Raw genomic sequence first — 27,931 nt, forward strand, 5'->3', positions numbered from 1 at the left:
CCAGAGCCACAGTCCTCTTCATCGAGTTTATTAGATGGGCCCCTGGGGGACCTTCCATGCAGTTTCAGCTCCCGCAGGGGCGGGGTTGGGGACAGCTGTGTGGAATGGCAGCAGGGCCTGGTCTTCACCTCCTCACCCCCTCTCAGCCCTTCTGCAGACCTGGGCCCCACCTTCCCCAGCTCCTTGGCCAGGGTGGCTGCTCCAGCAGGGCATAGGGCAGGTGCCCTCTCTGCCCTCCCTGCTCTGGATGCCCACAGCCGCTGTGGAGCTCCCCCTGCAGCGTGAGTTACCCTGGGATGATTGTGCGTCTGTGCTTGGCTCTCCCAGCTGCTGGGGGCAGAGCCCCGGGACATGGGGAGTTCATCTGCGTGTCCCAGTGCCGCCCAGCCTGGGAGGCCTTGGGAAAGGTGCATTTGGTGACTTGAATGAGCAAATGAATGCATGGATATAGTGACATGTTGACACACACACCACCTCCACGCAGGGCAAGGTGCCCACATCTCCCCAGTGCCTGTGTGCCCCCTCCCAGACATGCCCACCTCTGCACCCCAATTGGCTGCTGGTCTCCCACCAGGGCAGCTCTGGTTGCAAGGCCTGGCACCTGGGAGGCCTCAGGACCTGGTGCTTAAATGAGGGAAACCTGCCCTTTACATCACCTCACTGGTCTGCCCAGGACTTGCCAGGACCCAGAGGGGACCCAGGGTGTGCCTGGGCTGGCAGCAGCAGGAGGGGGCTGGCAGAGGGGCCCCGCCCTCCGAGCAGGCATGCCACCCTGCAGCCCCGCTGCCCTGCCCCACCCCAGCATCCTCCCCCACTGGCTCTGGGTCCCCCCTCCTGCCTGGTCCTGCCTGCGGACAACTCTCCTTTCCAAGGGCATTTTCTGCCCTCCATCCATCTCCCTCAGCCAGTCTCTCCCCTTCTCTCCTTTCACGGAAAGGGTATGAACGTTCTTTGGTAAAGTCCTTGTCACTTTCATGCCGAAAGGATGAAAAAGGCCTGCCCCACCCATCCTCCACATCCTTCCTCCTTCCACCCAAGCAGCGATCTGGCCTCACCACTGAAATGACCTCTTATCGCGGTCCCGTCATCAAACCGAACATCACTTTGCTCCTGGCTTCTCAGGCCTTGGCAGTATTTGGCACAGCTGGCGTTCCTTCTGGCCTCCACCTACCTCGCGGTTGCTCCTGCCTACATCGTCTCCTGCTGATGCACATATCCCAGGGCTGTCCCCAGGACCACCTCTGTCTGCACCCAACCTCTAGGTCACCTCATCCGGTCCTGCGGCTTTCAATGTCTCCTATATGCTGATGTTTCCACAACTGGCATTTCCAGCCCTGGCCTCTGCTGCAGGCTCACACATCCCACTGGCTATCCCATGCCCAACTTGGCTTTCTCAGGCAACCCAATGTGCCATGGGTGGGGGAGGGGGCTGGGTTTCTTCCACCCAGATCCTGATCCCCTCCCCCAGGGCCCGTGCTGGGCGATACACAGCAGCCCCCACCCAAGTGGTGCAAGGCCAGTGAAAAAGCTTCCTGGGTTTCTCACTCCCTCTTCTGCCCAATTCACTCCCCTCCCTCCCTGACTGCACCCTGGGCCAGGCTGCCATCTGCCTCAATGGGACAGGACAACAGTCCCCTAGCTCCTCACTCGCCTTTTCACTCTGAAATCTTGTCTCAGCACAGATGTTCCGTTTGCTGTTCGTGCTGTGTTCAGTAATACAATCATGTCCTCCCTGTGCTCAGTCTTCCCTCAGAGTCTAGAATAAAATTCAAATTTCTTCCCAAGGCCACGAGGCCCCCACGCAACCAGGCCCCAGCCTACACTTCTGTCCTCAGGCCCCGTGGCTCACCACGTTAGTCCACCCACCACGGGAGTCCTCGCAGACCTGCGACTCCTCGGGGCTGTGGTGCTGCCTATGGTACCAGATCGCTTGTCCTGGCCCCGTCCTTCCCACAGCCCGGGTCTCTGTTCAGACATTACCTGCGGTGAGGTCTTCTAGAGGCACCCCGTCCTGTCCCTGCCTGTCCCTGCCACCACAGCCTGCTTAGCTTTGAAAGCACTTCCCAGTAACTGAAGTTCTTACTGCCTCTCCTTGAGGGAGAGCAGGACCTTGACCATCTTCACCCCCATATTCCTTGGGCCTAGACTGGCTCTAGAACAGGCTGGCACTCAATATTTCTGAATACTGAAAACAAATGAGCAAACCAGCAATGGGTCACTCTTATCTGCTACACTTGCCTCAAAGTCTTCACATTGCCTCTGGACACATCTCTCTGTATTTTCTGCAACTCTGAGGTCCCTTTTGTTCTCCACACTGGACCACCTTCCGGGGCCTTCACTCTTTCTCTGCGTCTCTGTGACTCTCCTCGGTTTGGTCTTTTCTACCCCCGTCCCCCCTTTCCGTCTACTCCCGGTCCCCCTTTGGCCCATCTTCCACCTCTTCCTTGCTGCTGGCCCTTGCTTCCTAGCACCCACCACCCCCTAACCAGGTTTACCCCCATCTCCACCAAAGAACCCTCTGCCAGCAAACTCTCTTTCAACTCCACCGATACGTGCTTGCATTCCTTTCGCCACATTTTCCAGCCTCTCCCCCTGAAACTGTCCCCATGGTCCCTACCCTCCTTTCTAGTCCAGCTACACAGGCCCCAGAAAGAAATCCCCAATACCCGTCTGACCCCATCTCCCCATTCCACCCTTCTGCTGCCCCGTATTATCAACAGAAAGGCTGACAGAGCCCCCGGCAGCACGGCACCATCACACACTTCTCCCAGTCCATGTCCATCTTCCCACCAGCCTGGGAGCCCCTGAGGGCAGGGCATGCTCTGAGCCACTCCGCACTCCCAGCCTCGTGAGCACTGGGCCTCTCCCGTGGGAGACCTCAGGGAACATCTGCTCATCAAGGGAAGGGAAACCCACTTTCAACTCCTGTGCCTCCTGCTACCCTTCGAATAGAGCACGAAGCCCTCAGCCTGGAACTCCAGCACCTTCAACCCTGGCCCTGCCTGCCCCCAACCCCATCCTTCGGTGTCCCAGATCTATGAGCCCTGTCCCAATGCAGCATGCTGTCACTCCCCCAGCTTTAGCTCGAGTTGTCCTTCTGCCCCCAAAGCCCTTCTTGCCCCCTTCCTCACCTGGCAGACTCCTACTCATCCATTTGAAACCCAGGCTGGGTGTGAGATTCCCTGGGAAGACTGCCCTGAGGACTGCCCACTCCTGACATTTGGGCCCTGTGTTCTCTATCCACGGTGCCCATCGTGGTCCCAATCGCCCTGCCTGGATGGCAGTTCTTGACAGCTCCTTGAGAGCAGGGAGTCTGCCTCACCTCAGGGGATCCTGGTTCTAACATACTGCCTGGCACCTTAGCAGAGGCGCAAAAATGTCAACCAGTGAGTGGTTGAATTAATGAGTCAAACACACATCTGTGGGTCCCAGGGCTGATCCTGCACACTGGGCTTTGGCATTTGTGGAATTATCTGCTTCCTCCCACGACTGTGTTTCAAGGGCCAGGGCTTGTTTGATGCTGAATTCCAGTGAGTGTCTGCCTCTCACTGTTGTGAGTTCCGGCCCCACCCTGCGAACTCCGTAGTACACCATTCATGTATTCTCCTGTTTAAAGTCATTCCATGGCTTCCCGCTGCCCTCAAAATAAAATCTAAGCTCCTGACCTAACCTACAAGTCCCTGGCCAGTCTGGCCCTGCTTACCTCTCCAGTTTCTGTTCCATCTGCAGCTGGCTCACCACAGGTTAGCCTTCTCTAGAAGCTCTTCCTCCCCAGGACCTTTGCGTATGCTGTTTCCTGGCTAGGACACGTCCCCCCAGCTTCAGCTGGCTGGTTTCTTATCATTCTTTCAGTATCAGATAAATCATCCCTTCCTTTTAAACTGGGTTAAGCCTCCCTGGAGTTTGCATTAGGTAGCATTTTAGATTTCCCCTATGTCCTAACTGTAACCAAAGCCCTTTTACAGTTCTCCCGCAAATGCCTGTCTCCTGCATCAGAGGTTAAACTCTCTGAGGCGGCGGAGGACCCTGTCTGTCTTCCTCCCTTCGGCAAGCTCAGCGTTCAGCACAATGCCTAGCCCTTAGGTACACGAATAAATTGCCTGTAATGAACAAACGAGTCACTCTCTGTGCCTGTTTATGTTCCCTCTCTGGGCGCCTTCCTGATGCACAGCAGGCGCTTAATAAGCCCTTGAGGAATAATGAATGAAAAAAATGAATGAATGCCCGCGTCCATCCCCTGTCATCTGCCTGTCTGCGTCCCCCTCCTCTTTTCCTGTCCGTCTCTTTATGCAGGACACACAGATAGTTCGCAGTGGTAACTGTGCTCCTGTGCATGAGCCCCTCTCCAGGAGCTGGGCTGGGCTGGGCTGGGGGGTCCCTCCCTCCCCCCGCCCCGCCACCACATGCACACAGCAAAACATTAAAAAGAAAACATCTCAAAACTGCAAAAAACACCACAGCCCACCCCCCTCCCACCTCCCGCCCAAAATAAAACCCGGCGCTCCTCCCGAGGGCCCCTCCCTGCCGCGCGTGCCCCGCCCTGGGGTCCCCGCCTCGCAGGGCGGGGCCGGACGGGGCGCGCGGGGCCTGCAGTCTCCAGCGCGCTCCGGGGAGGGAGGGCGCCCCACCCGGCGGCCTGGTTGCACGCGCGCCAGCGCACGCGCCCGGACACCCCTCGGCCCGCGCCTACACCGGCGTGGTTTTCCTGTTAAGCGTGTTGGTGTTGGAGGCGGCGGCCTCTTTGGCCAGGGTCCCGGGAGCGGGCGCGGCGGGAGCTGGAGGCGCGGGCGCGGGCGCGGCGGGCGGCCCCGTGACTGTGACCGTGACGCCGCCGCCCGCCTCCTTGGGGAAGGCGTTGTGCAGCGTGAGGAAGCCGGGCGCCCCCCCGCGGTCCCGCTCGGCGCCCGCCCCGCCGCCGCCCGCGCTCCCCGCCGCGCCGCCGTACGCGCCGCCGCCGCCGCCAGCCCCCGCCAGCCCCGCGGCCACGCTGCCCTTGGACGGGTCGCGGCTGAGCGTGTACATGGAGATGTCCGTGGAGGCGAAGCCCGGGCCCCCGGCACCGCCGGGGGACGCGTCCCGCGACGGCGACGGCTCGCTGGAGCGGGAGCTAGAGCGGGAGCGGCGGCGGTAGCGGAAGCGGTAACTGGGCAGACGGAGGATGGCCGAGGGGCCGCTCCCGCCACTGCCGCCCGCGCCCCCGCCGGCCTTGAGCAGGTCCGAGCGAGACTGGCAGTGCGCCTCGCGGCTGCGCTCGATGTAGATGTTGACAGCCAGCACGCCGATCACCTCGGCCAGGATGAACGACAGCCCGCCGAAGTAGAAGGACCAGCCGTACGAGTAGTGGTTCTTCTTCTCCTCGTCCCGCTTCGGGCCCGGCTCGCCCGCGTTGGCTGAGATGTACACGATCACGCCGATGATGTTGCTCAGGCCTGGGCAGGGACGGTCAGACGGGAGCCTCGAGGCCAACCTGGCCCGCCCCGCCCACGCCCGGGCCCGCGCCCGCCCCCTGAAGCCTCCGGGCGGACTAGGCCCCGCCCCGTCGGGCCCAGGCCCCGCCCCGTGCTGCCCTAAGTTCCACCCCTGGGTGGTTTAGATCCCGCCCCAATGGTACAAGCCCTATCCTAGGTGACAGAAACTCCTCCCCAGCTGGCCAAGGCCCCGTCCCCACTGCGCTAAGCCCCACCCATATGGATAGGCCCCGCCCCTGGTGGTCAAGGTCCCGTCCCCAAGGGCCCCAAGCCAGGTCCTAGGTGGTCTAAACTCCACACCATGCTGGTGGAAGCTCTACTCTTGGACGTTCTTGGCCCCACCCCATGGCCCAAACGCCATCCAAGGTGGTCTAAACTGCTCCCCATCTGATCCAAGTCCGGCTCCATACCGACCTAAGCTCCACCCCCGGGTGGTCTAGGCCCCGCCCCAATGGCCCAAGACCTATCCTGGGCGGCCCAGCTCAGCCCCACCTGGCCCAGATCCCACCCCGTGCTGGTCTAAGCTGCACCCGAGTAGTCTAGGTCCTGCCTCGAAGGGCCCCCTGCCCCAGTGGTCCCCATCCCAGGTGGCCCAGGCCCTGCCCCGAGGGGGCCTCTGCCACGCCCCAAGTGGCCCAGACCCACCCTGGGTGGCCCAAGCCCTGTCCCACCTGGTCTGACCTCCAATCTGATCTGTGCTCCAACCCGAGATGGCCCAGGCAGACTCCACCTCCACGGATCTGGTCTAAACCCAGCCCGACTGGCCCAGACCCTGCTCTGCCACGTCGAAACTCCGTCCTCGAGAAGATCCCGGCCTGGGTTTCCAGGCCCACTCTGATGGTCTCTCTCACCCTTATCAGCCTGGGTTTCCCCGACGCCACACCCTCTAAAGTTTAAACCCTTGTTAACGAGATAATCCCACTCTGATTCCAGGCCTTCCATGGTATCTTCCCAGCCCGGTCACCATCCAAGGCCCTCCTCCCCTTGCTGGTCTAAAATTCGCCCTTACTAGAGCAGGTTCCCCTTCTACCCTAAGCCTCACCTCCAGTTTGCCAAACAGCGCCCCATGTGGGTCTCCTTCCCAGTCCCGGGTGTAGCTAGCCCCGCCTTTATCCTCCAAGCCCCGCCCCCTGCAGACTTTGACCCATCCCCAAAGCACCCCTGCTCTTTAGGCAAAATCCTCCCCTTCTCCTCGGGATCCCTGGAATTTCCCAGCACAACTCATTTCAGGTAGGAAGGGGGTCTTACCCCTTAAAGACATGCCTCACTTGGAGTTGGTCTGGATGGTTTCCTAGAACCAGCCTCATCTCGGATCCACCTGGATCCGCAAGGCCCCGTCTCGCAGAACATGTTCCTCCCCATCTGCATCCAAAAGACCTTCTCCTTCTCGGACCCGTTCCCCCCGACTCCCCGATGTCAGCTCCCCTCCTCTATCTTCCAGACACCAATTCAGTCTCAAGGCCCAAGTGCCTCCCCTTCAGTCTCCAGAGTCGTGGGCTTTGGAAAGTGAGCTCCCCTCACCCCGGATTACGCGCTAGACACCTGTCTGTGTTGGTTCACTCCCTCGAAGACGGCGCGATGGCAACACCTACCTGGCCCAGCGGGTGTCGAAGGAGCTCGGGAAGAGCCCAGGAAGGCTCTGGGCCCCAGGAGGGCCCCGGGGCCGAGTGGCTCTGCAGACTCGCGCGCGCGCACACGCGTGCACACACACAAATACGCGCGCGCCCCGCTGACGGCCCCCTCACTCTGCCTCTCACCTGCTGCCACGAACAGGATCCCCGCGCCCAGGATGATGTTCCTCTTGGACTTGTAGACCCGGGAGGCTGCCACGCACACGCCCCCGAGCAGCAGCAGGATGGCGCTGAGGATGGGGAAGATGCTGGAGGCCCGGACCACCCCTGCCAGGGAGAAGGGGGACGGAGCGGTGGGACACCGGCACCAGGCGCGGCGGCCCGCCCGCTCTCGCCCCCCTCCTCGCCAGTTCAAGTGTCCCTCTCCGCCTGCGCTCTGGCTATTTCATTCTCCCTTTACAATTCCTCCATTTCTCGGTCTGATCTCTTCTCCCTTTTTTTCTCCGTCCTTTTCTGTCTTCTTCGGTCTATTTTTCTCTCTCCTGGAATATTTTTTCCATTTTATTTCTCTCAATCACTGCTTTTCTCTGAACTTCTCTGTCTCTGTGCCCCTCGCCCTTTTTCCTTCTTTTCTGCACGCTCCTCTTCTGCGCGTTCCTTTCCTTTCTCCAGATCCCTTTCTATCAAATCTCTTAGTGTTGTTCTGCCTGGCCTCATCTCTCGGGGTTTCTCTCCCTCCTTCAGTCCTGCTCGGTTCCTTTTCTTGCTCTGGGCTTCTTTTCTCTTCCTCTCATTTCTCCCTCTATCTTTTTGTCATTCTCTTTCTGCAGTGCTTTCCACCCACCCCCCAAGTCCCAGGCAAACAGATTTTGCGATTTCTGAGCAGAGGCGGTGGCCAATCATAATTGAGGATTTGCCGCGTTCTCGAGGTAGCTACCAATCGCCGCACAGGCTTCCCCGGAGGGCTCTCGCGAGTGGCCAGTCCGCGCCTCAGATTGCCTCACAGCTCTGGGAGCGGTGGCCAATCCCAGCCCAGAAGTCGACCACCAGTCACAGCGCAGTATTGCCGCGAGTTCTCAGACAGCAAGGAGGCCAATTAGTTCCCGGGATCCCTCCTCGGCCCGCCCCACGGTGAGAGGAGGGGGCGGAGCAGGACCACCGAGCCAATCGGCGACCAGAGGATCCCAGTATCTAGACTTGGATTGGCTGGCAAGTTGCGTGTTGTTCTAACTGCCGCGCCCCAGCCCGCTCTCCGCGCCCCACCAACTCCGGGCCCACGTACGGAGCAGATACTCCGCGCTGTCATGGTCGTAGTCCGTGTCCTCTGGGAAATGGTTGATCTTCACGCAGACGCCTCTTTTCAACCCTGGAGAGATGGTAGAGAGACTTAAAAGTGGGAGGGGAACCCCGGGTAAGAGAAGCCCCCCCCTTCCCCAAACGTCTCCTCTGTCTGGGCCCATTGGGAGACAGGAAGGGCTGGCTTCTGTGCCTGTCTCAGCATCTGAGACAAACTTTCAACCTCTGGCCTGTTTCCCCAGGCTTTAAAAAAAAAAGTGTGGGAGAAAAACAACCCTCCACCACTCACGAAAAGGCCACAAAGACCTTCGCCCTGTACCCTGGGCTAGCGCACTCAGCCTCTCTAGCCTTCTGGTCCCCCATCTATAAGCGAAGGCGTTGGTTTCAGCAATGTCAAGGCGCCCCTCAGCAATAACTTAAGTCTGCAAATGCGTGGGAGAATGTGGCGGTGGCCACGGAGGGAGAACTACATTTCCCATGAGGCCCTGTGAACTCGAGCCCAGCTGTGAGGAGAGAGCTGCCGCCCCGGGACCTCATGGGAGCTGTGGTCTCTTAGGTGCTGCATATGGGGAGAGGGATTCTGGAATCCCGTCTGCTACCTGGAATCCTCTGGAAGGAAATGTAGTGGTTGGAGCAAGCAGAGGCGTGTGAGGAGGTGTACCTCTGGGGGTTATGCAGTCTCACGGCTTCCTCCATCCCGGAATCCTCATCCTCACACCCTGTGGGACCTATTTTCTCATCTTTGGGGACAGTTTCTTTTCTACTGTAACCTCTAACACATAGCTACAGACTGATATAAAATAGGTACAAGTGGAAATATATTCCATTACCTCAATTCTCTAGACCCCTTCCAACCTCTGGGCCTTTGCCAATACCGTAGTACGTTCCGCTCACATTCTTAAGATGGAAAACTTACCCTGCAGGTGAGCAGCTCACAGGGCACCTGTTTGAGGACGCTTTCCCCGTGCGTGGAGGCACATGTGCACCCTTCCCACCAACGCTGGGTCAGCTTCCCCTCTGGGGTGCAGCAGCCCCCGATGCTGCCTCTTTGGGGCATGCATCAGGTTAATTTACGGAGCTGCTTCTTCCTTCGCAAACGGGGACTTCCTGCAGGAGGAGGGCGTGGGGTCTGGTTCCCCTGCCTGTCCCTAGCATTTCCTGGCACAAACGAGGCCTCAAGAAATACATTTTGAATGAGTGAAATTATGAATGAGTACAAGGAGAGCAGAAGGGGAGATTCGAGGCAGAAGATGACAGGGAAAGGCAGGGGCATAAAGGAAAGGATTGTGAACAAGGAATGTAAGGCAGCAAGTAATTCCACTAAGAGCCAACATGTGTTCGGTTACTTCCTAGCTGGATTAACTCATCCGGGGCTCCCAAGAGTCCCATGAAATAGGTAATGTTACTGGTGTCATGCAGTGGCCAAACGTTGGAAATTGGAGTCACACTGCTCGATAAGGAGGCCCAACTCCATCACGTCCTTATTCTGTGACCTTGTCGGCTTTACTTAGATCGATGTGCTTCAGTCCCTTCACCCATGAAAAGGGGACAGTAGGACCTACCTCACAGGGTTGTTGTAAAGATTGAATCCAGGTAAAGATATTTATCACTTTGCTGGAACACAAGTGCTCGGTTGGTTATCGGTCCATATACCCATTGTTCAAATAAGGAAACAGAGGCACAGAAAGGGGTCATCAATTCCCAGCTGTTGGCTGGTGAAAGCAGATTTCAAACACAGCGGTTTTTCTGTACTGGAGAGTAGGAATATGGGCTGCTCACCACTGTACTCCCAGCAGCTAGAACAACGCCTCCCACATAGTAGGTGCTTAATAAATATTTTTATGAATGATTGGATGAGCCAACAAGCACATGAAACGCGCTCAACATCACTAATCACTGGAGAAATGCAAATCAAAGACACAGCGAGACACCACCTCATACCCATTAGGATGGTTACTATGAAAAAAAAAAAGGAAAACAGAAAATAACAAGTGTCGGTGAGGATGTGGAGAAATTGGAACCCTTGTGCCCTGTTGGTGGGAATGCAAAATGGTGCAGTCACTATCGGAAATAGTATGGAGTTTCCTAAAAAAATAAAAACAGAATTGCTGTAGGGTCCAGCAATTCCACTTCTGGGTACATACTCAAAAGAATTGAAAGTAGGGTCTCTAAGAAATACTTGTATGCCTACTTTCATAGCAGGCTTATTCATTCACAGCAGCCCAAGTGTCTATGGAAAAGTGGATAAACAAAATGTGGTCCATCATATAATGGAATATGATTCAGCCTTAAAAGAAAATTCTGACACCTGATACAACATTGATGAACCTTGAGGACATTATGCTCAGTGCAATAAGCCAGTCACAAAAAGATAAATAGTGTATGATCCACTTGTATGGACTATCTAGAGTCATCATATTCATAGAGACAGAAGGTAGGATGGGGGTTGCCAGGGGCTGGGGGAGGGGAAATGGGGAGTATTGTTTAATGGGGACAGAGCTTCCAGTTTTGCAAGATGAAAAGAGGTCTGGAAATTGGGTGCACAGCAATGTGAGTGGACCTAACATACAAAACTGTACCCTTAGAAACGGTTACGATGATACATTTTATGTTGTGTGTATTTTACTACACTTTTAAAAAAAGAATGAATGAATGAGTGAGTGGATGTACACCTCTCAACTGCAAACTCTTACCCATCCACACACCATTTAGGGGGCCATAGGTAAGCTTGTGGGTTCAAGTTCTCTCCTTTCTTGAATGGGATCACAGCAACTAAACATGGAGTGTGTGAAGCACAGAGCACGCGGCTCAACAGATTAGTGGGGCAGTATAATGAGGACTATGCTTCCTGAGGGCTAACCGCACACCTGGCACCGCTCCAGGCCTCCGGGAGCCACTAACGCACACGATCCTTCGGACAAGCCCCAGGGATACTAGGCAGTAATGGTGTCCCTGCCTCACAGATGAGGAAACTGAGGCATAGAGTTGAACAAATTGCTCCATCCCATGTAGATGAGGAGTCATGGGGAGGAAAGTCCAGGGCAGCTGGGCTTAGAGGTGAGCTTGTTTAAAGGCCGTAGAGCCTGTGGCTGTGAGCACGGGCTGTGAATAAGTCTCTGGCCTCACATGCCAGGACTGCCACTTCCTGGCTGTGTGGCTTTTGGGACTGCAATTCCCCTAAGCCTCAGCTTCCTCGTTTGGAAAATGAGGATGAGGATCGGACCTTATAGGGTTTGATAAGGGTTCACGGAAGCACACAGCCAAGCACAGAATACAGGGGCTAGGCAGCATGCCTCTGTGTTATCCAACCCGACTGGGCTAGGAGCTTTTTATGTGCAAGGACAGTGGCTCTATGTCCCCGCGTCTTCCCCAGGGCCTGCCTAGCACAGACCCAGGCAGCAGGTAGGGGGTGACGGGGAGCAGGCTGCCTTGAGGACATGCAGAGAAGTGGGCTCCAGCTGGCTCTGTCCTTCACATGTTGAGTGGCCATGTGGCTGACTCACTTCCCTTTTCCAGCCATCAGCTTCCTGCTCTAACAACCTCTAGTGATAATAATTCATTCCCTCCCGGTGCAACTGGGAGGATTCAGTGAGATAATAAGGCATGCAAAGTGCTGAGCACAGGGACTTCATACAGTCAGTTCAAAAAAATGGGACTGTATGTCTAGGTTCTTGAGTCCTGAGCATGGTCCTGGTTCCCATGGTGCCACCAGACCACCCGTGTAAATGCCACCCACCCTGGGTGGCCCCTGGACACTGAGATGAGGTGTGAGTGTGAAATACTCACCAGATTTCTGACTTTAGTATGAGAAAAATGCATTCTATTAATAACTATTCTATTAATAACATTTTATATTGATATGTTAAAATGAGAATATTTGGGCTATGCTTGGATAAGATATTATTAACCTTTATATTAATTGATCATATTGTATAAACTGCATTTATTAAATGATATTCATTGAACCTTTTCCTTTTTACTTGTTTTACTGTAGCTACTAGAAAAGTTTAAATCATGTTTGCAGCTCATGTGGTGTTCCTATGGGACAGTGCTGGGTAAGAGGCTGGGATTTCTGGGTTATCACCAGGAAAGGGCTCAGAGCGTGGTCCCCTGAATTTCTGAGAAGAAGAGCAAACTATAAATGACATAAGTTAGCCCTTACTCTGCCTGCTAGCCTTTTAAATACAGTACTAACTCACTGAATCCTTCCACAGCCCTGTGGGTTAAGGGCTATTATAATCCCATTCCAGCCATGATGGAAATGAGGCACAGAGAGGTTAAACTGATGGCAGATGGGCAGTGAACCCAGTCCATCTTGTCATAGAGTTTATGTGTGAGTCACTGCATTCTACTGCATCTCTCAGAGAGACTCCACAGGAGATGGGGACGGAGCCCACAAAGTCCTGGCTCAGGGGCTCAGGGATTCACTTTGCACTGATGGGCTGGAGGCTGGTGGGTACATTGCTTTGTTCTACCAGGAGACAAAACAGATCTGGATTCAAATCCAGACTTGACTGTCGGTTAGCTGTGTGACCTTGGGGAAGTCACTTCACATCTCTGAGCTTTAGCTTCCATTTGTAGAAGAAGGGGATAATAGTACATACTGCACAGTTACTGTGAGCATTCGGTGACAAATGAATGACAATTAGAGTAACAATAAAGGCAGCCTTCATTTACCCCTCCTTAAAGCACTTACTTCCTTTGGCTTCCAGGACAGCCACTTCATTTTCCCCAAACCTATGTGGCCACTCTGTTCGGAGTCCCTTAGCTGATCATCAATCTGAGTGTCTTTTAATAGTGGACTAGCTCAGGCTGCAGGTTCAACTGATTTTTTTGGTTTGTCTGTCTCATCTCATTCTCTAGGTGACCTCAACTACATATATACAATGATCACCCCCACCCCCCAATTTACATCTCCAGCCCAGACCGTCCCCTGCACTCTGGCTTCATACATCATATCACTAACAGCCCAGATCAGGGGTCACCCAGCCACAGCCTGTGGGCCTAACCCAGCCTGCCAACTCCAGCAAAGAGTGGGTTTTACATTTTTTAAAAGACTGAAGAAATGTCAAAGGGGAATACTTCGTGGCACATGAGAATGATTTGAAATTCAAATGCCAGTGTCCAAAAATGGAGTGTAACTTGAATGCAGCTACGCTCATTCACTCACGGGTTGTCTCTGGTTGTTTTGGGGAGTGCTTGTATGGCAGAGATGCATGCTCCATAAGGCCCAATGTGTGCACAGCACAGCACCTACAAACCTTGTCTGTGCGGACCCCTGCCCAGCGCTCTCTCTACGGACATCCTAAATCTAACAGGTCCAAAACTGAGCTCGTGAGATTCCCTCCTTGTAACAAATCAGATAAGAGAAAATAAACCAAATAAAATACAATTCCTGCTGTTCCAACCTATGAGTGCCGCCCCCTCCCCACCTTTCTCAGGTGCTCCAGCCACGGCCTTAGAGCATGATTCTCAGCCAGAGCTGACTGTGTCCTTAGACTAGAGACAATTTCCGTGTCACAGCTTGTGGGGCTGCTGCCAGCATTTAGAAGGCAGAGGCCAGGATGATGCTAAACATCCTACAGTGTGCAGGACGGCCCCCTGCACTTTCCAGTCCCAAATGTCATCGGCACGAAGACTGCAAAAGCCGCTGTGTTGAGACCCTGGCTCTTCTCTCTCCAAATCCCACAACTGCCCCACCGGCAATTACTGCCCAATGCAGACCCGGAATATACTCTGAATTCAAGTCACTGCTCAAACCACCGCTCCCCACCGCCGCAGACAAGCCACCTCCTGTTTTCCCTCTTGCCTGCTCCTTCGTATCTCGGCACAGCAGCAAAAGCGGTCCTGTTAAAATTTAAGCGGGCTCCTGCCACTCTGCTCAGGATCCTCCATGTGAGAAGCAGATTGCATGCCAGGACTGGGAAGAACATGCGAGGTCAGGGCCCATTATCTCTTTGAATGCACTGCCTGCCATATCCCCACCACCACGCACACTGGCCTCTGCATGGGGGTCATACATGCACATGAGCACCCGCCCCAGGGCCTTTGTTCTTGCTGTTTCTGCAGCCTGATGCACTTTCAAGCAGACAGCTGCGTGGCTCCATCTCTGCTGGGTTCAGACCTCCATGCCAGTGCCACGTGCCCAGTGAGGCCTGTCTTGGTCTCCTGCTCACAATGTCACACATGTCCCTGCCACTTTCCATCTCCCCCCCTGCTCTTTGTCCTCCTTAGCACTTAGCTCTAACGCCCTAAATGTTTTATTTACTTATCTCCTTTAGTATCTCTCCTCCCTCTAGAATATAAAATATGTAAAAACAGGGCTCTTTGGGGATTTTTTTGTTTTTTTTTTTCACTGCTGTAGCCTGGAATCAAAAACAATGCCTGGCACATAGTATAACTCAATAAAAATTGGTTGTTGAAGAATGAATGAGCAAATGGCATTCTTACTCTGTTCTGGGCACTGTCCTAGGGGTTTCGGGGTGCAAGCCCCAACGCTTGGCTCTGTGCCTGGTTCTTGGTCAGACCGGTGAAGGGACATGAACTGGAATGCCCCCAGGAGGAAGAAAGCAACAGAATGAGAGCAGAGGGCGGCTGTGGGGCAACAGGGAGCAGTGGCGACTGCAGGGAAGTGGAGACCCCCTGCTTGACCTGAAAAAGCAGCTGTTACCCGGATGGAGCTAATCATGGCCACTGCGGAGTGCAGGCCCCTGTTCTGTTAGCCTCCCACTAGTCCAAAAGAAGCCGGAAATCAGAGTTTCAATGTGAAGCCTCCCTATGCTTAAATACCAGCAACTGACTAAGATTTTGGGTTTGATTTTAAACACCTGGCCACCAGACAAAGTGTATCAGCAAACTCCATCCATCAGACGTGGGTTCTGTTGACTGGGCCCCAGTAACAGCTGGGTGACCTTGGGCAAGTGGCTTAATCTCTCTGAGCCTCAGTTTCCTCATCCCTGCCGGGAGGGTGGCTCCCACCTCATCGGATTAAATGAGATAATAACACTCCTGCTTATCTCATCGCGAGTGCTCGGAAGACAGGAAGGAAGGCCAGGGAAGGAGGACGCTAACGAGAGGTGGAGGGGTCTCCATCCTTCTGGTGTGGGTCGAGGAGCTGTGGTTCTGGCCAGGCGCCAGACTCCGTGACGCAGGTGAGAGCAGGGGGGAGGCGGCCAGCCGCCCCCGGCGCAGAGGCACAGCGGGCCTGCAAACGGGTCTCCCGACCCCACCTGCCCAGCGCCTCTGTGCCAGGCCCGCAGAGCTCCGCACAGGAAGGGGCAGCGGACTAAGTCAAGAGGTGGTTGCGGAAGGAGGAAGGAGGAGGCAGGAGAAAGGGATGAGCAGAGGGACCCGGAAGCAGGCTGACTAAAGGCTGAGGGGGGCCAAGGCCTGGGATGGGAGGTCGGGGGGACCCTAGTGCGTGCAGCCGGCTGGACACGCGGCTCCGTGGAGGAGAAGGGCTGGAGGGAGGGGAGAGGGTCCTGAGCGGTGGCCGGACAGCGCGGGCGTCTGGGGAGAGAGCCCCAGGGAGACCAAGGGCGGGAGGAGATGAGCAAGGGGCGCTGGACGGGGCAAGAGGCCAGGGTGGGGACAGAGGGGCGGGGAGGGGACAGTGGGCGAGGACGGCGTGCTGGGGGTCCGGGTAACTGTGAGGGGGGAGGGGGCCGGGCTCCCGACGTGAACGAAAGGAGGGCAAGGTTGGGGCCCCGAGGGGAGGCTGGGGTGCGCAGCAGGGTGGAGGGGCGGCGGCGCACGGGCCGCAGGGAGGCCCAGGCCCCGGGACGCGACCGGCCCGCGGCGGAGGGAGGCCCTACCTTCCAGGCAGCAGATGCGCCAGAGCCCCGAGTGCGTGAGGCCGCCGGGGTCCTTCTTCTCGGAGGAGCCCGCGCGGGGCGGCGGCCCGTCGTCGCCGGCCGTGAGGTTGGTGGTGTTGCAGATGAAGGCGCGCGTGTACAGCCAGTAGTCGGTGCTGATGGCGATGGTCATGAGGCCGAAGGCGGCGAAGGCGCCCACCGTGGTCAGCAGCACCTGCACGCCCTTCTCGCACCACAGGCCCCTCTCCTCGTTCCAGCGCTTCAGCGACTCCAGTTTGACCACGGGCAGCCGGGGGGCCGGGGGCCACCACCGGGGCAGCGGGGGCGGGGCCGTGCCGGCGGCGGGGGGGGGCACAGCGCAGGAGGAAGCGGGCCGGGCCGGGGCCGGGCTGGGGCGCGCGGTGGCGGGCGGTGGGTCAGAGCGCGGCCATGGCCGCCAGCTGGCGGGGGCGGGCAGGGACAGCGAGGGTCAGGCGACAAGGGCGCTGACCCCCCGGGAGAGCCCCCCGCCAGCCCGACCCTGGAGGACACGCCCCCAGGCCCTCCAGCTCCTCCCCCTGCTCCGCCCCGTTCTCGCCCCGGGAAAGACCCCCACCCCCACCAGCGCCTCCTGCCCCCTAGCGACACTGCCCTCTGCCCACTGCCTCCGAGACCCTGGGGCCGGTCTATCCCGGACAGTCCCACCCACTCCCGACTGTCCCCTACAAGCCTCACCTCCTCTCCTACGTTCTCTACTCAGGAAAAAGAAATCTCTGGATCTCTGCTCAGCTAGAAGAAAACCTTCCCAACTGATTCCCTTGTGCACAACTCAGAAAAGCCACACGGTTGCCACCCCCCACAACCTCCTCCCACGGGAGCCCCCTTCCCCACTCAGACAGCCCCCCATGTCTCTGGACCAAGGTTCTCGGCTTCCAACGCACACACCTGGAAGTCTCCAGGACCTTCAAAGATCCTGCCACCTGAGTCCCACCTGAGAAATTCCAATTTCATGGGTCTGCGGTGTGTGGCCCGGAGCGCCTGGGCTTGTAAGAGCCCCGCGGGGGACTACTGGGCAGCCGCGCGGTGGACACCACCCCCCGCTCTACAGCCCTCCCTCAAGCCCCCTCCCCTTCTATGACTTTGGTCAAGGAACCCCTGCACTCCTTCCTTTGCTCGAAGTCTCCTGAATCTGGCCCCCACCATCACTGCAACTCAGACAAACTCACCAGAACCACCACTTTCTCCTCCTCTGTTAAGAAAAATTTCCTCTGTGAGCTCCTCCCCTCACAGAGATCCCCTCCAGCAAACCCCAAATCCTTCTCCATTCAAAAACCCCCAATCTCTCACCTGCTGCCCAAGGAAATCCCACCGCTCAAGCCCAGCGCCCCCAGTGATCTGCCCTCCGCCACCTCCCACTGCCTCCAGATCTCCCCACTGTAGGATGAACCTCAACACCTCGGGACCTCCCGCTCCTCTGCAACTCAGGGGAGCCCCGCGCCTCTCCTCCACCCTGAAGAAGCCCCTCCACTCTTCCCCTCTCCTTCCACTGCCCCCCCCTTAACTCCTTGCACCTCCTATACTCAGGAAAACCCTCCTCAGGGCCTCCCTGACTCCCCTTCCTGGCCCCTACTATTTCACCTCTGCTGGAACCCCATATCCTGTAGCCCCCATTTTCTTCCAAATTTAAAAATAGGCCTCCCCAATAGACGGCACCCCTCGGGAAAACCTGACCCACACGCCTACAACTCTTAGACTTAGGGATGATTCCCCCTCCCGCGGCCTGCGCACCACCACGCCCCCAGCCCGGCCTTCCTCCCCACCTCGCCTGCCCTCCTTCCGGCCAGCGTCCCTTACCCACTTCCACAGTCACTTTCTGGACTTGACCCCCAACCCCCCAGCCCAGTTAAGAGCCGGGAAGGAAGCCTCAGAGGGGAAAAGCCGCCCTGGGTCCCAGTACCAGGGTGACCTTGGCCTCTGCCATCCCCACCACCTGGCACCCCCAGAGCCTGCTCCAAGGAGGGGCCGTAGAAAAGGTTGTCTATGGGGGGGTGTCTCCATGGCAACTGGGCCTAGTGCCCCGCACACGCGTTCCCTCCCCCACCTGCCGTCCGGCGGCCCACACGCAGCCCTGCCCGGCCCCATTCATCAGGCCCTGGACGCGGTTGCCCCCCAGCATCTCCCCCGGTCCTGGCCCCCCCCTCTCTCCCCAGACCGACGCCGAGTTTCCTCTCCACCTCCTCTCTCGGTGCTTCCTCACCGCCAGCAGCACCATCCACTATCCTAGCAGATTCCTGCTTCTCTGGGGTGAGCCAGTGACCCCGGGATGTACCCCGACCCCCACCGGGCCCTACAACCCGGGAGAAGGAGGGGATGGAGACAGGGGTAAATGAGGGAAATTCTCCATCAGATAAAGGATGGGGAGATCTTTCCATTTTGACGATACGGGGGACAATCGGTTTGGGTTTAGGGACTGTTCTTTTAGTCCATCTGTCAGCAGCGGCAGCAGAGAAGGAGGGCGCAGGGGACCCCCATCCTAAAGCTTCCGGACATGGCAGGGGTCACTACCCCACCTCCCGCCGAAGAGGACTGACTCCTTCCTCCAGAATCGGGGGGTCGCAGGACCTTCATTTACACCCACCCACCTCCGAGTAATAAAAAGGTCTGTCTCACCTCTGAACGACAGGTCAGCTCTCCGGTGCTGCGGAGGGGACACTGAGCCCCCCTGTCGGCACCCCCCAGAAGAACCCCGTGGCTCCCAGTTCTCTGCGCCCCTCCCCCAGCAGCGAGGGACCCAGGCGTCCGACTGGCTGGGGGGGTGGGACGAGGCGTTTGGGGAGAGGGGCTGTGGAGGCAGGGGGGAGGCTGGGGGCCAGCTCCGAGTTCCGGCCCCAGGGGAGCGGGGGTCGGGATGGGGGAGAAAGGTGAGCAGACAATTTGGTTCTCGTGTCGCTGGGTAAAGTGCGGAGCTGGAGGAGGGAGGGAGGGAGGAGGGAGGGGGAGGGGAGCGGCTGGGGACGGGGGGGCCACGGAGAGGAGAGGGGGGAGGGAGCGGGGGGCAGGGTCTGGGTGGCAGAAGGAAGCTGGGGAGCGAGCGAGAGGCCCGGAGACTCGGAGGCAGAGATGGGGGAGGAGGGATTGGGGGAGGCAGCGGCTGGTAGCGGGAGGAAGTTGGGGAGAGACGCCACACGCAGAGAAATACCCCGAGAGAGAAGGACCCGGGGCCCGAGGGGGAAGGCGAGGCACTGGGGGAGAGAGGGGCGTGGGGGAGGTCAGGATCCGGGTGCCAGAAGGGAAGAGGGGACGGGGGGAGAGTCATCCAGGGAGGGGGAGGAGGGACAGACGGGGAGAGACAGACAGAGACGGGGGGGCGGGGGGAGCTCTGGATGGGGCAAGGGCGTAACGGGGAGACAAGGATGCAGGGGGGCGTCAATGGGGGGGACGCCGAGGGGAGAGCAGCCTAAGCAGCACACGGGGCCCGGAGACCCACAGGCAGGGGCAGCAGGAGAGGGGGAGACCCGGAGAGAGAGGCAGGTGGGGAAAGAGAGACCCCGGGAACGGAGAGCCCGAGGCAGCCTCGGGAAGCCGCGAGCGGGCCGGGCTCAGGAGAACGGAGGGGGTCGGGGGGAGAGGACACCCCCGCCCCCCCAGCCCCGATCCCTGCCCCCATCCCCATTTCAAAGCCACCACCCCCACCCCCACTAGCCTCCATCTCTCCACAGCATCGCCTGTCGCCGCCACCGCCTCTTCCTGTCGTCATAGCAACAGGACCCAGGCGCCCAGCCAAGGCTGGCGGCAGCGGCCGGAAATGAGGGGAGGGCCTTTTAGAAAGGACCCCAGGAGCTCTCGCTCCCCTTTCCCCAAATCCAAGGGAAAGCTCAACCTCTGCGGGTCTCCCCCGCACCACTAGCGGCAAGGCACAGACCCCCCTGAAAATAAAATGATATCCTAGTAAATTTACAAGGGTAGCAAGCCTTTGGAGGCTCACCAACAAATGCATATTTCTTTCTTCTGACCCCCATCCCCACCCCTAGCTCAATCAGTTCGATGCCCCCCAAATGGGGAAGAGAGTGCGGAGAAAAGCAGAGTACAAAAAACTAGGGTGGAAATAAGTCCTGAAGAAATCTGGCTGGGCTCTGATGGGAGAGTTATGCGACCCTTTTAGAAAGAATGGTTTGCCGGGTTCTAGAACAAGCCAGGGGGTAGGGAGTAGACAACACGAAGTGGAAAGTCTCAGAAAGAGTCAGAACGTCTGGTATTGGGCTCAAATCTCAGAGACGCCTGTAGCCACTGTGTGACCTTGGCCAAACATTTGCTCTCTTGTGGATTCAAAGGCTGCCTCCAGTTAAACGAGAACATTGATGAGAAAAGGTCTTTGCACACTGCTCTAGACAAGCAGTTATTTCAGGACTGTGTCCTCATGCAAATGCTATCAAAAAATGAAAAGCTGGCCATGACTATACTCTTGGGCTAGGCAGTATGCATGCTTTGGAATTCTTACAAAATCCTTGCACTGATGTTCCCATCTTATAGACAAACAAACCGAGGCTTATAGATGACTGGAGATGTGTGGTGATTTGCCCAAATCAGGGAAGAAAAGGCAGAGTTGGAGATGAAGCAGTGTCTTTGTGGGGTACTGCCAGGGGTGGTCAGCAGTAGGTAAGCCACAGAAAACCTGGTTTCCCCACATATCCCATTACCTGCCCCCCTGAGGAGTCATATCTTTCTGTACCTAGCATCTCAGATTTCCACAGGTCAGTTTACTCAATTCTCACCATGCCACATGGGAGAAGGGCGGTTAGAGAAACATTCTGACACCCCACTATAGAAGCAGAGAAGCACCAGCCTCCAGGGAAGGCACCTGGAATTCATTCATTTGAGAAATATTGCCCATCCTCTGCTCTTTTGCCAGGGAGAGGGACACAGCTGGGAACAATGACTGTAACTGATTAAAGTGAGTCCTGGAAACTACTGACCTAAGCCATCTGCAGGCGTTGACTTGGTCTTCTGGGTTCTGTTATTAGCCCTCATTTTAAAGATGTGGATGCTGACACAAAGAGGTTAGCACACCATGCAAGTAGGAAGTGAAATCAGAGTCCAGGCTCCAGATCCCAGAGTCTGTGGTGTTTTCTCTGCTTCTCTGTTCTTTGACTGGGAGAGGTGGAGGGGTTTACAGCCTCAATGGGGGACCTAAAAGTAAACATCAGAAACAGGTACTTACAAAGGGTGGAAACAATTACGAAGGTAATAAAATCAACCAGGGCTTCTAAGCCTGGGAACTACTGCCTCGTGGGCTGGATCAGTCTCTGCGGTGGGGACTGTTACGTCCATCCAGCCGATCCGCCAGCAGCAAAGGACTGTGAGGAAAAGAATTCAGTCTGTTTCTTCTCAAAACCTATTGCCTGTTGGAAACGCTGGTTAATGTTTTTAACAGTTTCTTCTCTTACTTGTCTTTACATCCCTAAAGAATGGTTCCCTTCTGGATGAACATTGTGCATTATAGATTTTTTTTTTTCTGATGGCTGAGGACTTTACTCATGTAGACCTCACTTTTCCCTCCCTTTCTCCCCATAAAAATATTTTTAGTTCTTCTATTGGCCAATTTTGTGCCATCAGGTAGTAGACTTACATCATGATCTCTGTGTCAGAGGGCATCTCTCTCTTTTGGTAGCAGCTTTATTGAAATGAATCTGCAAACCAAACAATTCACCCACTTAACGTGAACAGTTCAATGGCTTGTAACTGGGATCATAGAATAGAACCGACTTCAGATCCACTTTAGAGCATTCTCATTAGCCCAAGGAGATCACACACATACCACTGCAGCCATCACGCCCCTGCACCCTCCCACCCCACCGCAGCCCTGGGCAATCACCGATCTGCTTTCTGTCTGTATGGGTCTGCTTGTTCTGGACATTTCATATAAATGGAATCATACAACACGTGTTCATTTGTGACAGGCCCCTTGCACTTAGCATAATGTTCTCAGGGTTCATTCCTGCTGTAGCCTGTACCAGTACTTCATTCCCTTTTATTGCTGAGTAATATTCCATTGTATGGGCATACCACCCTTTATTTACCCATTGGACATTTGCATTGTTTCCACACTTTGGCTATTGTGAATAATGCTGCCATGAATATTCAAGTACAAGTCTTTTCAGGGACTATTGTTTTCATGTCTCTTGGGTATGTACCTGGGAGTGGAATTGCTGGATCATGTTTGTCCTATTGAGAAATGAGATGGCAACCCTGGACTTCATGTTGTAAGACAGAAATATGAGGCCTACTGATCAACCCTTCAGCTCACAGAAGGACCCTACAGAAGGGGTATCACAGAAGATCCCAGTTAGGGGTCCTTTCTGATCTCATTCCTAACTAGATCATGAATTCCTCTCACACTAGCCAAGGTCTCCCATGGGCTTGACCTAGAGACTTAGGGACTGTAGACTCAGAGATAAGCCTGCTAAGCCCCTACCCTCAAGAAGGTCTGCCACCCTCACTTCCCTGATCCCATGTGGTAGGAAGAGCTCTAAAGTAACACCCAAGATTCCTGAGCCCTGGTGTACACACCATATAGAATCCCCTCCCCTTGAGTGTGGGCATGATTTGTGAATAGGATGGGGTCTCATTCCCATGGTTAGGCTACATTGTATCTCAAGGCAAGGGAATTTTTCACATGTAATTAAGGTCCTTCATCCACTGCCTTGAAATTAATTAAAAAGGTTATCGTGGGTGGGCCTGACCTAATCAGGTGATGTATTTTTGACCCGTCAAAGCAACAGACGTCTCTTCTGCTGTGAAGGAGCAAACTGACACATCATAGAGTGAGCCATGTTGCAAAGACCTGCGGGTGGCAACTGCTAAGTGCACAGGGCCTTCAATCCCACAGCCACAGGGAATGAATTCTGCGCAAGTGGATCTCTCCCTAATTGAGCCTCCGGGTGAGGACACAACCAGCCAACATCTTAATTTCAGCCTTGCGAGACCCAGTTGCAATGCACTGGATTCTTGGTCCACAGAAACTGAGATAATAAATCTGTGTTGTTTTAAGCCTCTGTGTTTGTGGTAATTTGTTGCGTGGCACTAGGTAACTAATGCCCAAGCTGTATTATCACCGTCAATCGCATTGCACTGTGACGGGGACGCAGGGGCTGCTCCGTCAGTGTCACACTCACGCCTCTTCTCCCTCACTCCCGGCAACCAGCCAGTCCCCATGCGCCAAGCCTCCCCCTCCCCGTCCCTTTCACACCCATCCCTTCTCTCTGTCCTGCTCTTGCCTAGGCCAGTGGTCTCCCTGCAGACCGATTTTCACTTGGTCCCTAAAGGCTCTTCCTAATATTTAGAGCTGACTGTGTCCCTTGTCCGCTTAAATTCCCCTATGGCTCCCTATTACCCTCAGGAGAAAACCCGAGTTCCTCACTTGAGCACTAGCCCCATCTTCCAGCATTCCCACGGCTGCCTCCTGCAGACTGGAGTGCGTTTCCCTACTAGGCCCAGCTCCTTCCTGCTTTTGAGATTCTTGAGTGTAGCTTCCTTGCCTGGAATCCCCTTCCCTCTCTCAGCCATGTGACAAACACTCTCCCTGCTCTTGAACATCTGACTCCAATGTACCTTCCTCCAGGAAGCCTTCCCTGACCTCCCAAGGCTGCATCAGGGGCTGTAGCTGTGCGCCCGGCAAGCCCCAGTGCCTTCACGATTGGCACAGTCACCCTGCGTCATGATGGTCATGAGGTCGGTCCCCCCCCACAACCTCGGCACATCGGGAGCTGTTAAGACAGGCGTGGGTCTGGTTCACTTCGGTGTTGCCCAGGGCCCAGCCCTGGTAGACAGGAAGCCTTGGTCAACAGATGCTGGCTGGCTGGCTGGGTGGCTGGGTGGATGAAGGACCCAGGGAACAAGTAGATGCATATTCCAGGGTCCCTACCAGGGAGCAGCCAATCACAACCTCCCAACCCTGTCCAACCCTTCTCCCTGCCTCAAATCCTCAATGTGCTTTTTTCCAGGTGCTTGAGTGTTTCTCATCAACAACAGCTGGGCCTTTGTGTTTTCTCAAGAGGAACAGAGTGTTGGTGGCGTGTTTTCCTGCTGTACCAGGAAAAGGAGATCAGCGTTTCTAAAACGTCCTCATTCAGGGTGAAGTGGAAATATTCCAGCGCTGGGGAGTCAGGTGGCGTGAGTTCCAGTTCTCGCTTTTCCTTGCCTCCCTAAGGGGCCCGGAACCGAACCCTTGACCTCTCTGTAACCTTGGTTCCCTTGTCTGTAGAAGGAGTGGGGAGGGTGGGGTGCAGCTCGTGATCTCACTCCAGGGGGGATGTCCTGGGACTGCGTTTTTTGAAAACCACACATCCAAGGAGTTCTGGCTGGGCTTTGGGGTGTCTGTGAAGCCTCTGGAAATTATATACAAAATTTTGTGAACATGGGTATTCTTTCCTGGGGCATCCACACCTGTTACCTGATTTTCAAAGTGATCCCCAATCGCTACAAGTGAAGAGTCACTGGTTATTAATAGATTTAGCAAAATCCCATTTATGTCAATAAACAAAGGCAAATGAAAAGAGGGAGGATATGCAAACGCATAAATTTAGACAGGTTTCTGTATCGTCAGCACTAGTCACATCTCAGACCAGGTCATTTTTTGGGGTGGGGGCTGTGGTAGGACGGTTAGCACCGTGCCTGGGCTCTACTCACCAGAGGCTAACAGCCCCTGCTCCCCTTGAGGGACATCTAAAAATGTCCACAGATATTGCCTGATGTCCCCTGGAGGTCTGGAAGGAAGTGATAACAATTGTCCCCTGTGGGACATGAGACTGGGATTGAGAACACAAGAAGAAGGCAGTTACATTTATTATTTCTACCCTTCTCTGCTGCTTGGATTTGGACACCATGGCTGGGTATTAAATGTATCATAAAAAAGAGTTCATCGTTAAGACCTCCATTCAAGAGATCACTACACAGCCATTGAAAAAAATGAGGCCTCCATGATGCACAATAGCAATGCTTAGGCCTTTTGGTCTCAGGACCCCTCTTTATGCTTAAAAATTATAGAGAACCCCAAAAGCATTTGTGTTTGTGTGAGGTTTGCTGACATTTAACATATGGAGGTTTTAGGATATGTATTGACTTAAGTAAAATAATAAAAACTCATTGAATATTTTCATAAGCAACTTATTTCCAATGAAGGTAACTATGCTTTCTTGAAAAACAAACAAACAAACAAAAACAGAATGGCATTAGTTCCTAATTTTGAAAATCTGCTCAACGTTTGGCCTAATAGAAGTAAGCTGGGCCCTCGCAGCTACTTCTGCATTCAGCTTGCGTGTCATCAGACATTGTGAACTCACCAGAGATGCGCAACTCTATATGCTCATGACAGATTAAGTGTCAAAAAGGCAAACAGTATCTTAGTATTTTTGTAATGTTGGTTTTGACCTCATGGACCCCTTAAACAGGTCTCAGGGATGCCCCAGGGAGAACCCCGAGGCTGTAAACTAAATAAGTGCAAAACACTGTGTAAAAATGGTGATCAATAGATAAATAGATGGAACTATATACTTCAGTGTCCATGGAGGTATACAGCTTAGTGGCTAAGCCTGGCAGACTCAGGAAACTCCCAGAATTCAGATCTTAGCTTGGACACTTACTAGCTGTGTGACCAGGAAAGGGTTAATTAACCTCTCTGTGCCTCAGGATCTTATTTATAAAATAGGGATGATAATGAAGGCACCTCCTCTCACTCTCAGGGTTATTGAATGTAAAGTGCTTAGGACTTGAATACAAATTGGCTGCACACAGAAAACACTTGATAAATGATGCAATTAATTTATGCAAACCATTGTTATCAAGCAGCCTTGAAAAACAAGGTAGAGTTATATAACTGATACTAAGTGATCCCCCTGATACACTGCCACGTGCAGTTGGAAGGTACAGAGCTGTGTGTATCTATGATGAACGCTGTGTCACATAAACATGTATATGCTGCATATTCACCTCGGTGTGGATTTCAATGCATACATGTAATCTTTAATATGCACATAGTACTGTTGAAATTATACATGAAAAGATGTAAAACCTGAGGGGAAGGGGGGTTTTTTGGTGTTGGGCTGGCAGAAATGGGCTGATCTTTTTTACAGTATTCCTTTCAAAAAAGATAAACAAATCTTCATGGAATCCATTTTTGACGTTAAATAAAAACAAGAACCAAGAAAGTTGATTTTTTTTTTTAAGAACATTAACTTTAAGATTTCAGGTCATTAAGTTCTGGGCAAAATCAGCAAATATCTCAGTACTGGTATCACAATGTCCATCCTGCAGACAGGACAGACAGCACCAGTTGATCAGGATGTCAGACAGCACCAGTCGATAGGGTCATCGTTTCCCAGTGAGTAGCTAGATATTCAAAATCCTTCTCAATACTGTGCTCCCAGCAGCCACTAAGAATTGATTAGTCTTGACAAGAAACTGAAACATATTTGGCATCCCAAATCTCTGGAGTGACCTCCAGAAATCCCTGAAATTATTGAAAATGACTCAGAATATTTCCCCTAGGGAATCTGACCCTGCTGAACTATAATTCTTTCCTCCTAACCTACAGCCACCACTGTCCTTGTTCCAGGGGGATTTGGAAGTCTTCTCACCCATCAGCCTCCATTTTTACAGGAGAACAAAACAAAACAAAACTGAAGCCCCAGAGACAAAGGACTTGCTCAAGGTCACAGTATGACTTTGCACTCGGTGTGTTGTAGTAAAATACAGCCGCTGAGGTCAGTCTTGAGCACGCCTTCTTTGTTGCATCTCGTCAGCTGCGGGACCTTAGCTCCTGGAACTCAGTTGCTTCATCTACAGGATGGGGCCGTTTGGAATACCTAGTTCACAGGATGTTTTGGACAGTCCAACGAGCTAATTAATACATGAAAAGTACTCGGCACAGTGTCTGACACCGAAGGACGGCCGGGTAAGTGTGGTTGTGGCTGTTATCGGGTGCCGTTACCGAAGTTGTTCTGATTTCCCCAGAAGAGGCTAAATCTAGACAAAAAGAGCCAAAGGGCTAGCCCTGTTTCTTTTCAATGCATTTCCGGAATAAGCTTATCAAACACAAACATTCAGGTTGTTTTCAGTCCCTTAGTGTAGCAGCTGAGATCACAGATCTTAAGAGCCCGCATAGGAATCTCAATCCCTTCCCCGCAAATCGCGTGTGAATGATCATTCCTACATGCACGGCTGCTGGAAATGTCTCATGAGACCAAGTATGGGAGGAAGGTGTGCAGCTCATAGTAGGTGTACGATAAATGGTAGCAGTTATTTCTCAACAAAGCAATGGGGCCAAGCATTAGGAGAACCCACTACTCCCTGGCGTAAGAGGAAAGAGGCTCAAGTTTCGGAACCAGATGAACCTAGTTTCAGTTCACAGCTCTGCCAATTTTTTCCTGTGTGGCTCTGGGCGAATCATTTCACCTCTGTGGACCTGTCAGCAAAATGAGTGGCATGAATTCAACGTGCAGGCTTGGGAGAAAACTGAACGAAGCAACGGAAAAGGCAGGCAGGCAAGAGTAGTAAGTGGTCATAGTGAGACTAAGGGCTTATTTTTATTGATCCTGACAGGTGTCATTTGCTGTCCCACATCCTTTACACGGACTGAATAGTAAAGTGCTGCAGTTAATCATTGCGATTATTAAGCGGTTTAACAAGACGGACCCAGTCCTATTCAGCAGCCCTCTGGGCCCCCGACCGTAGGGGAAGAGACCTGGACCCAGCCCCCTGTATCCAGCCCCTTCCCCCAGGCAGGCGGAGACGTGTTTGAAATAAAGTT

General features: G+C 54.5%; 1 protein-coding gene across 1 annotated transcript; it reads right to left on the reverse strand.

Annotated features, from left to right (window-relative positions):
• Window positions 1–12: 12 nt before the first annotated feature.
• On the reverse strand, window positions 13–16,585 carry CACNG8 (calcium voltage-gated channel auxiliary subunit gamma 8). Its single transcript, XM_037025892.2, has 4 exons — window positions 16,150–16,585; window positions 8,322–8,405; window positions 7,226–7,366; window positions 13–5,429 (listed from the first exon to the last, which is right to left on the reverse strand). Exons 1-4 carry the CDS (start codon window positions 16,319–16,321, stop codon window positions 4,687–4,689), a joined length of 1,140 nt encoding a protein of 379 aa, XP_036881787.1. The 5' UTR covers window positions 16,322–16,585; the 3' UTR covers window positions 13–4,686.
• Window positions 16,586–27,931: the final 11,346 nt, after the last annotated feature.

Source organism: Manis javanica, chromosome 17, assembly GCF_040802235.1.
Source record: "Manis javanica isolate MJ-LG chromosome 17, MJ_LKY, whole genome shotgun sequence".
Taxonomy (NCBI): domain Eukaryota; kingdom Metazoa; phylum Chordata; class Mammalia; order Pholidota; family Manidae; genus Manis; species Manis javanica.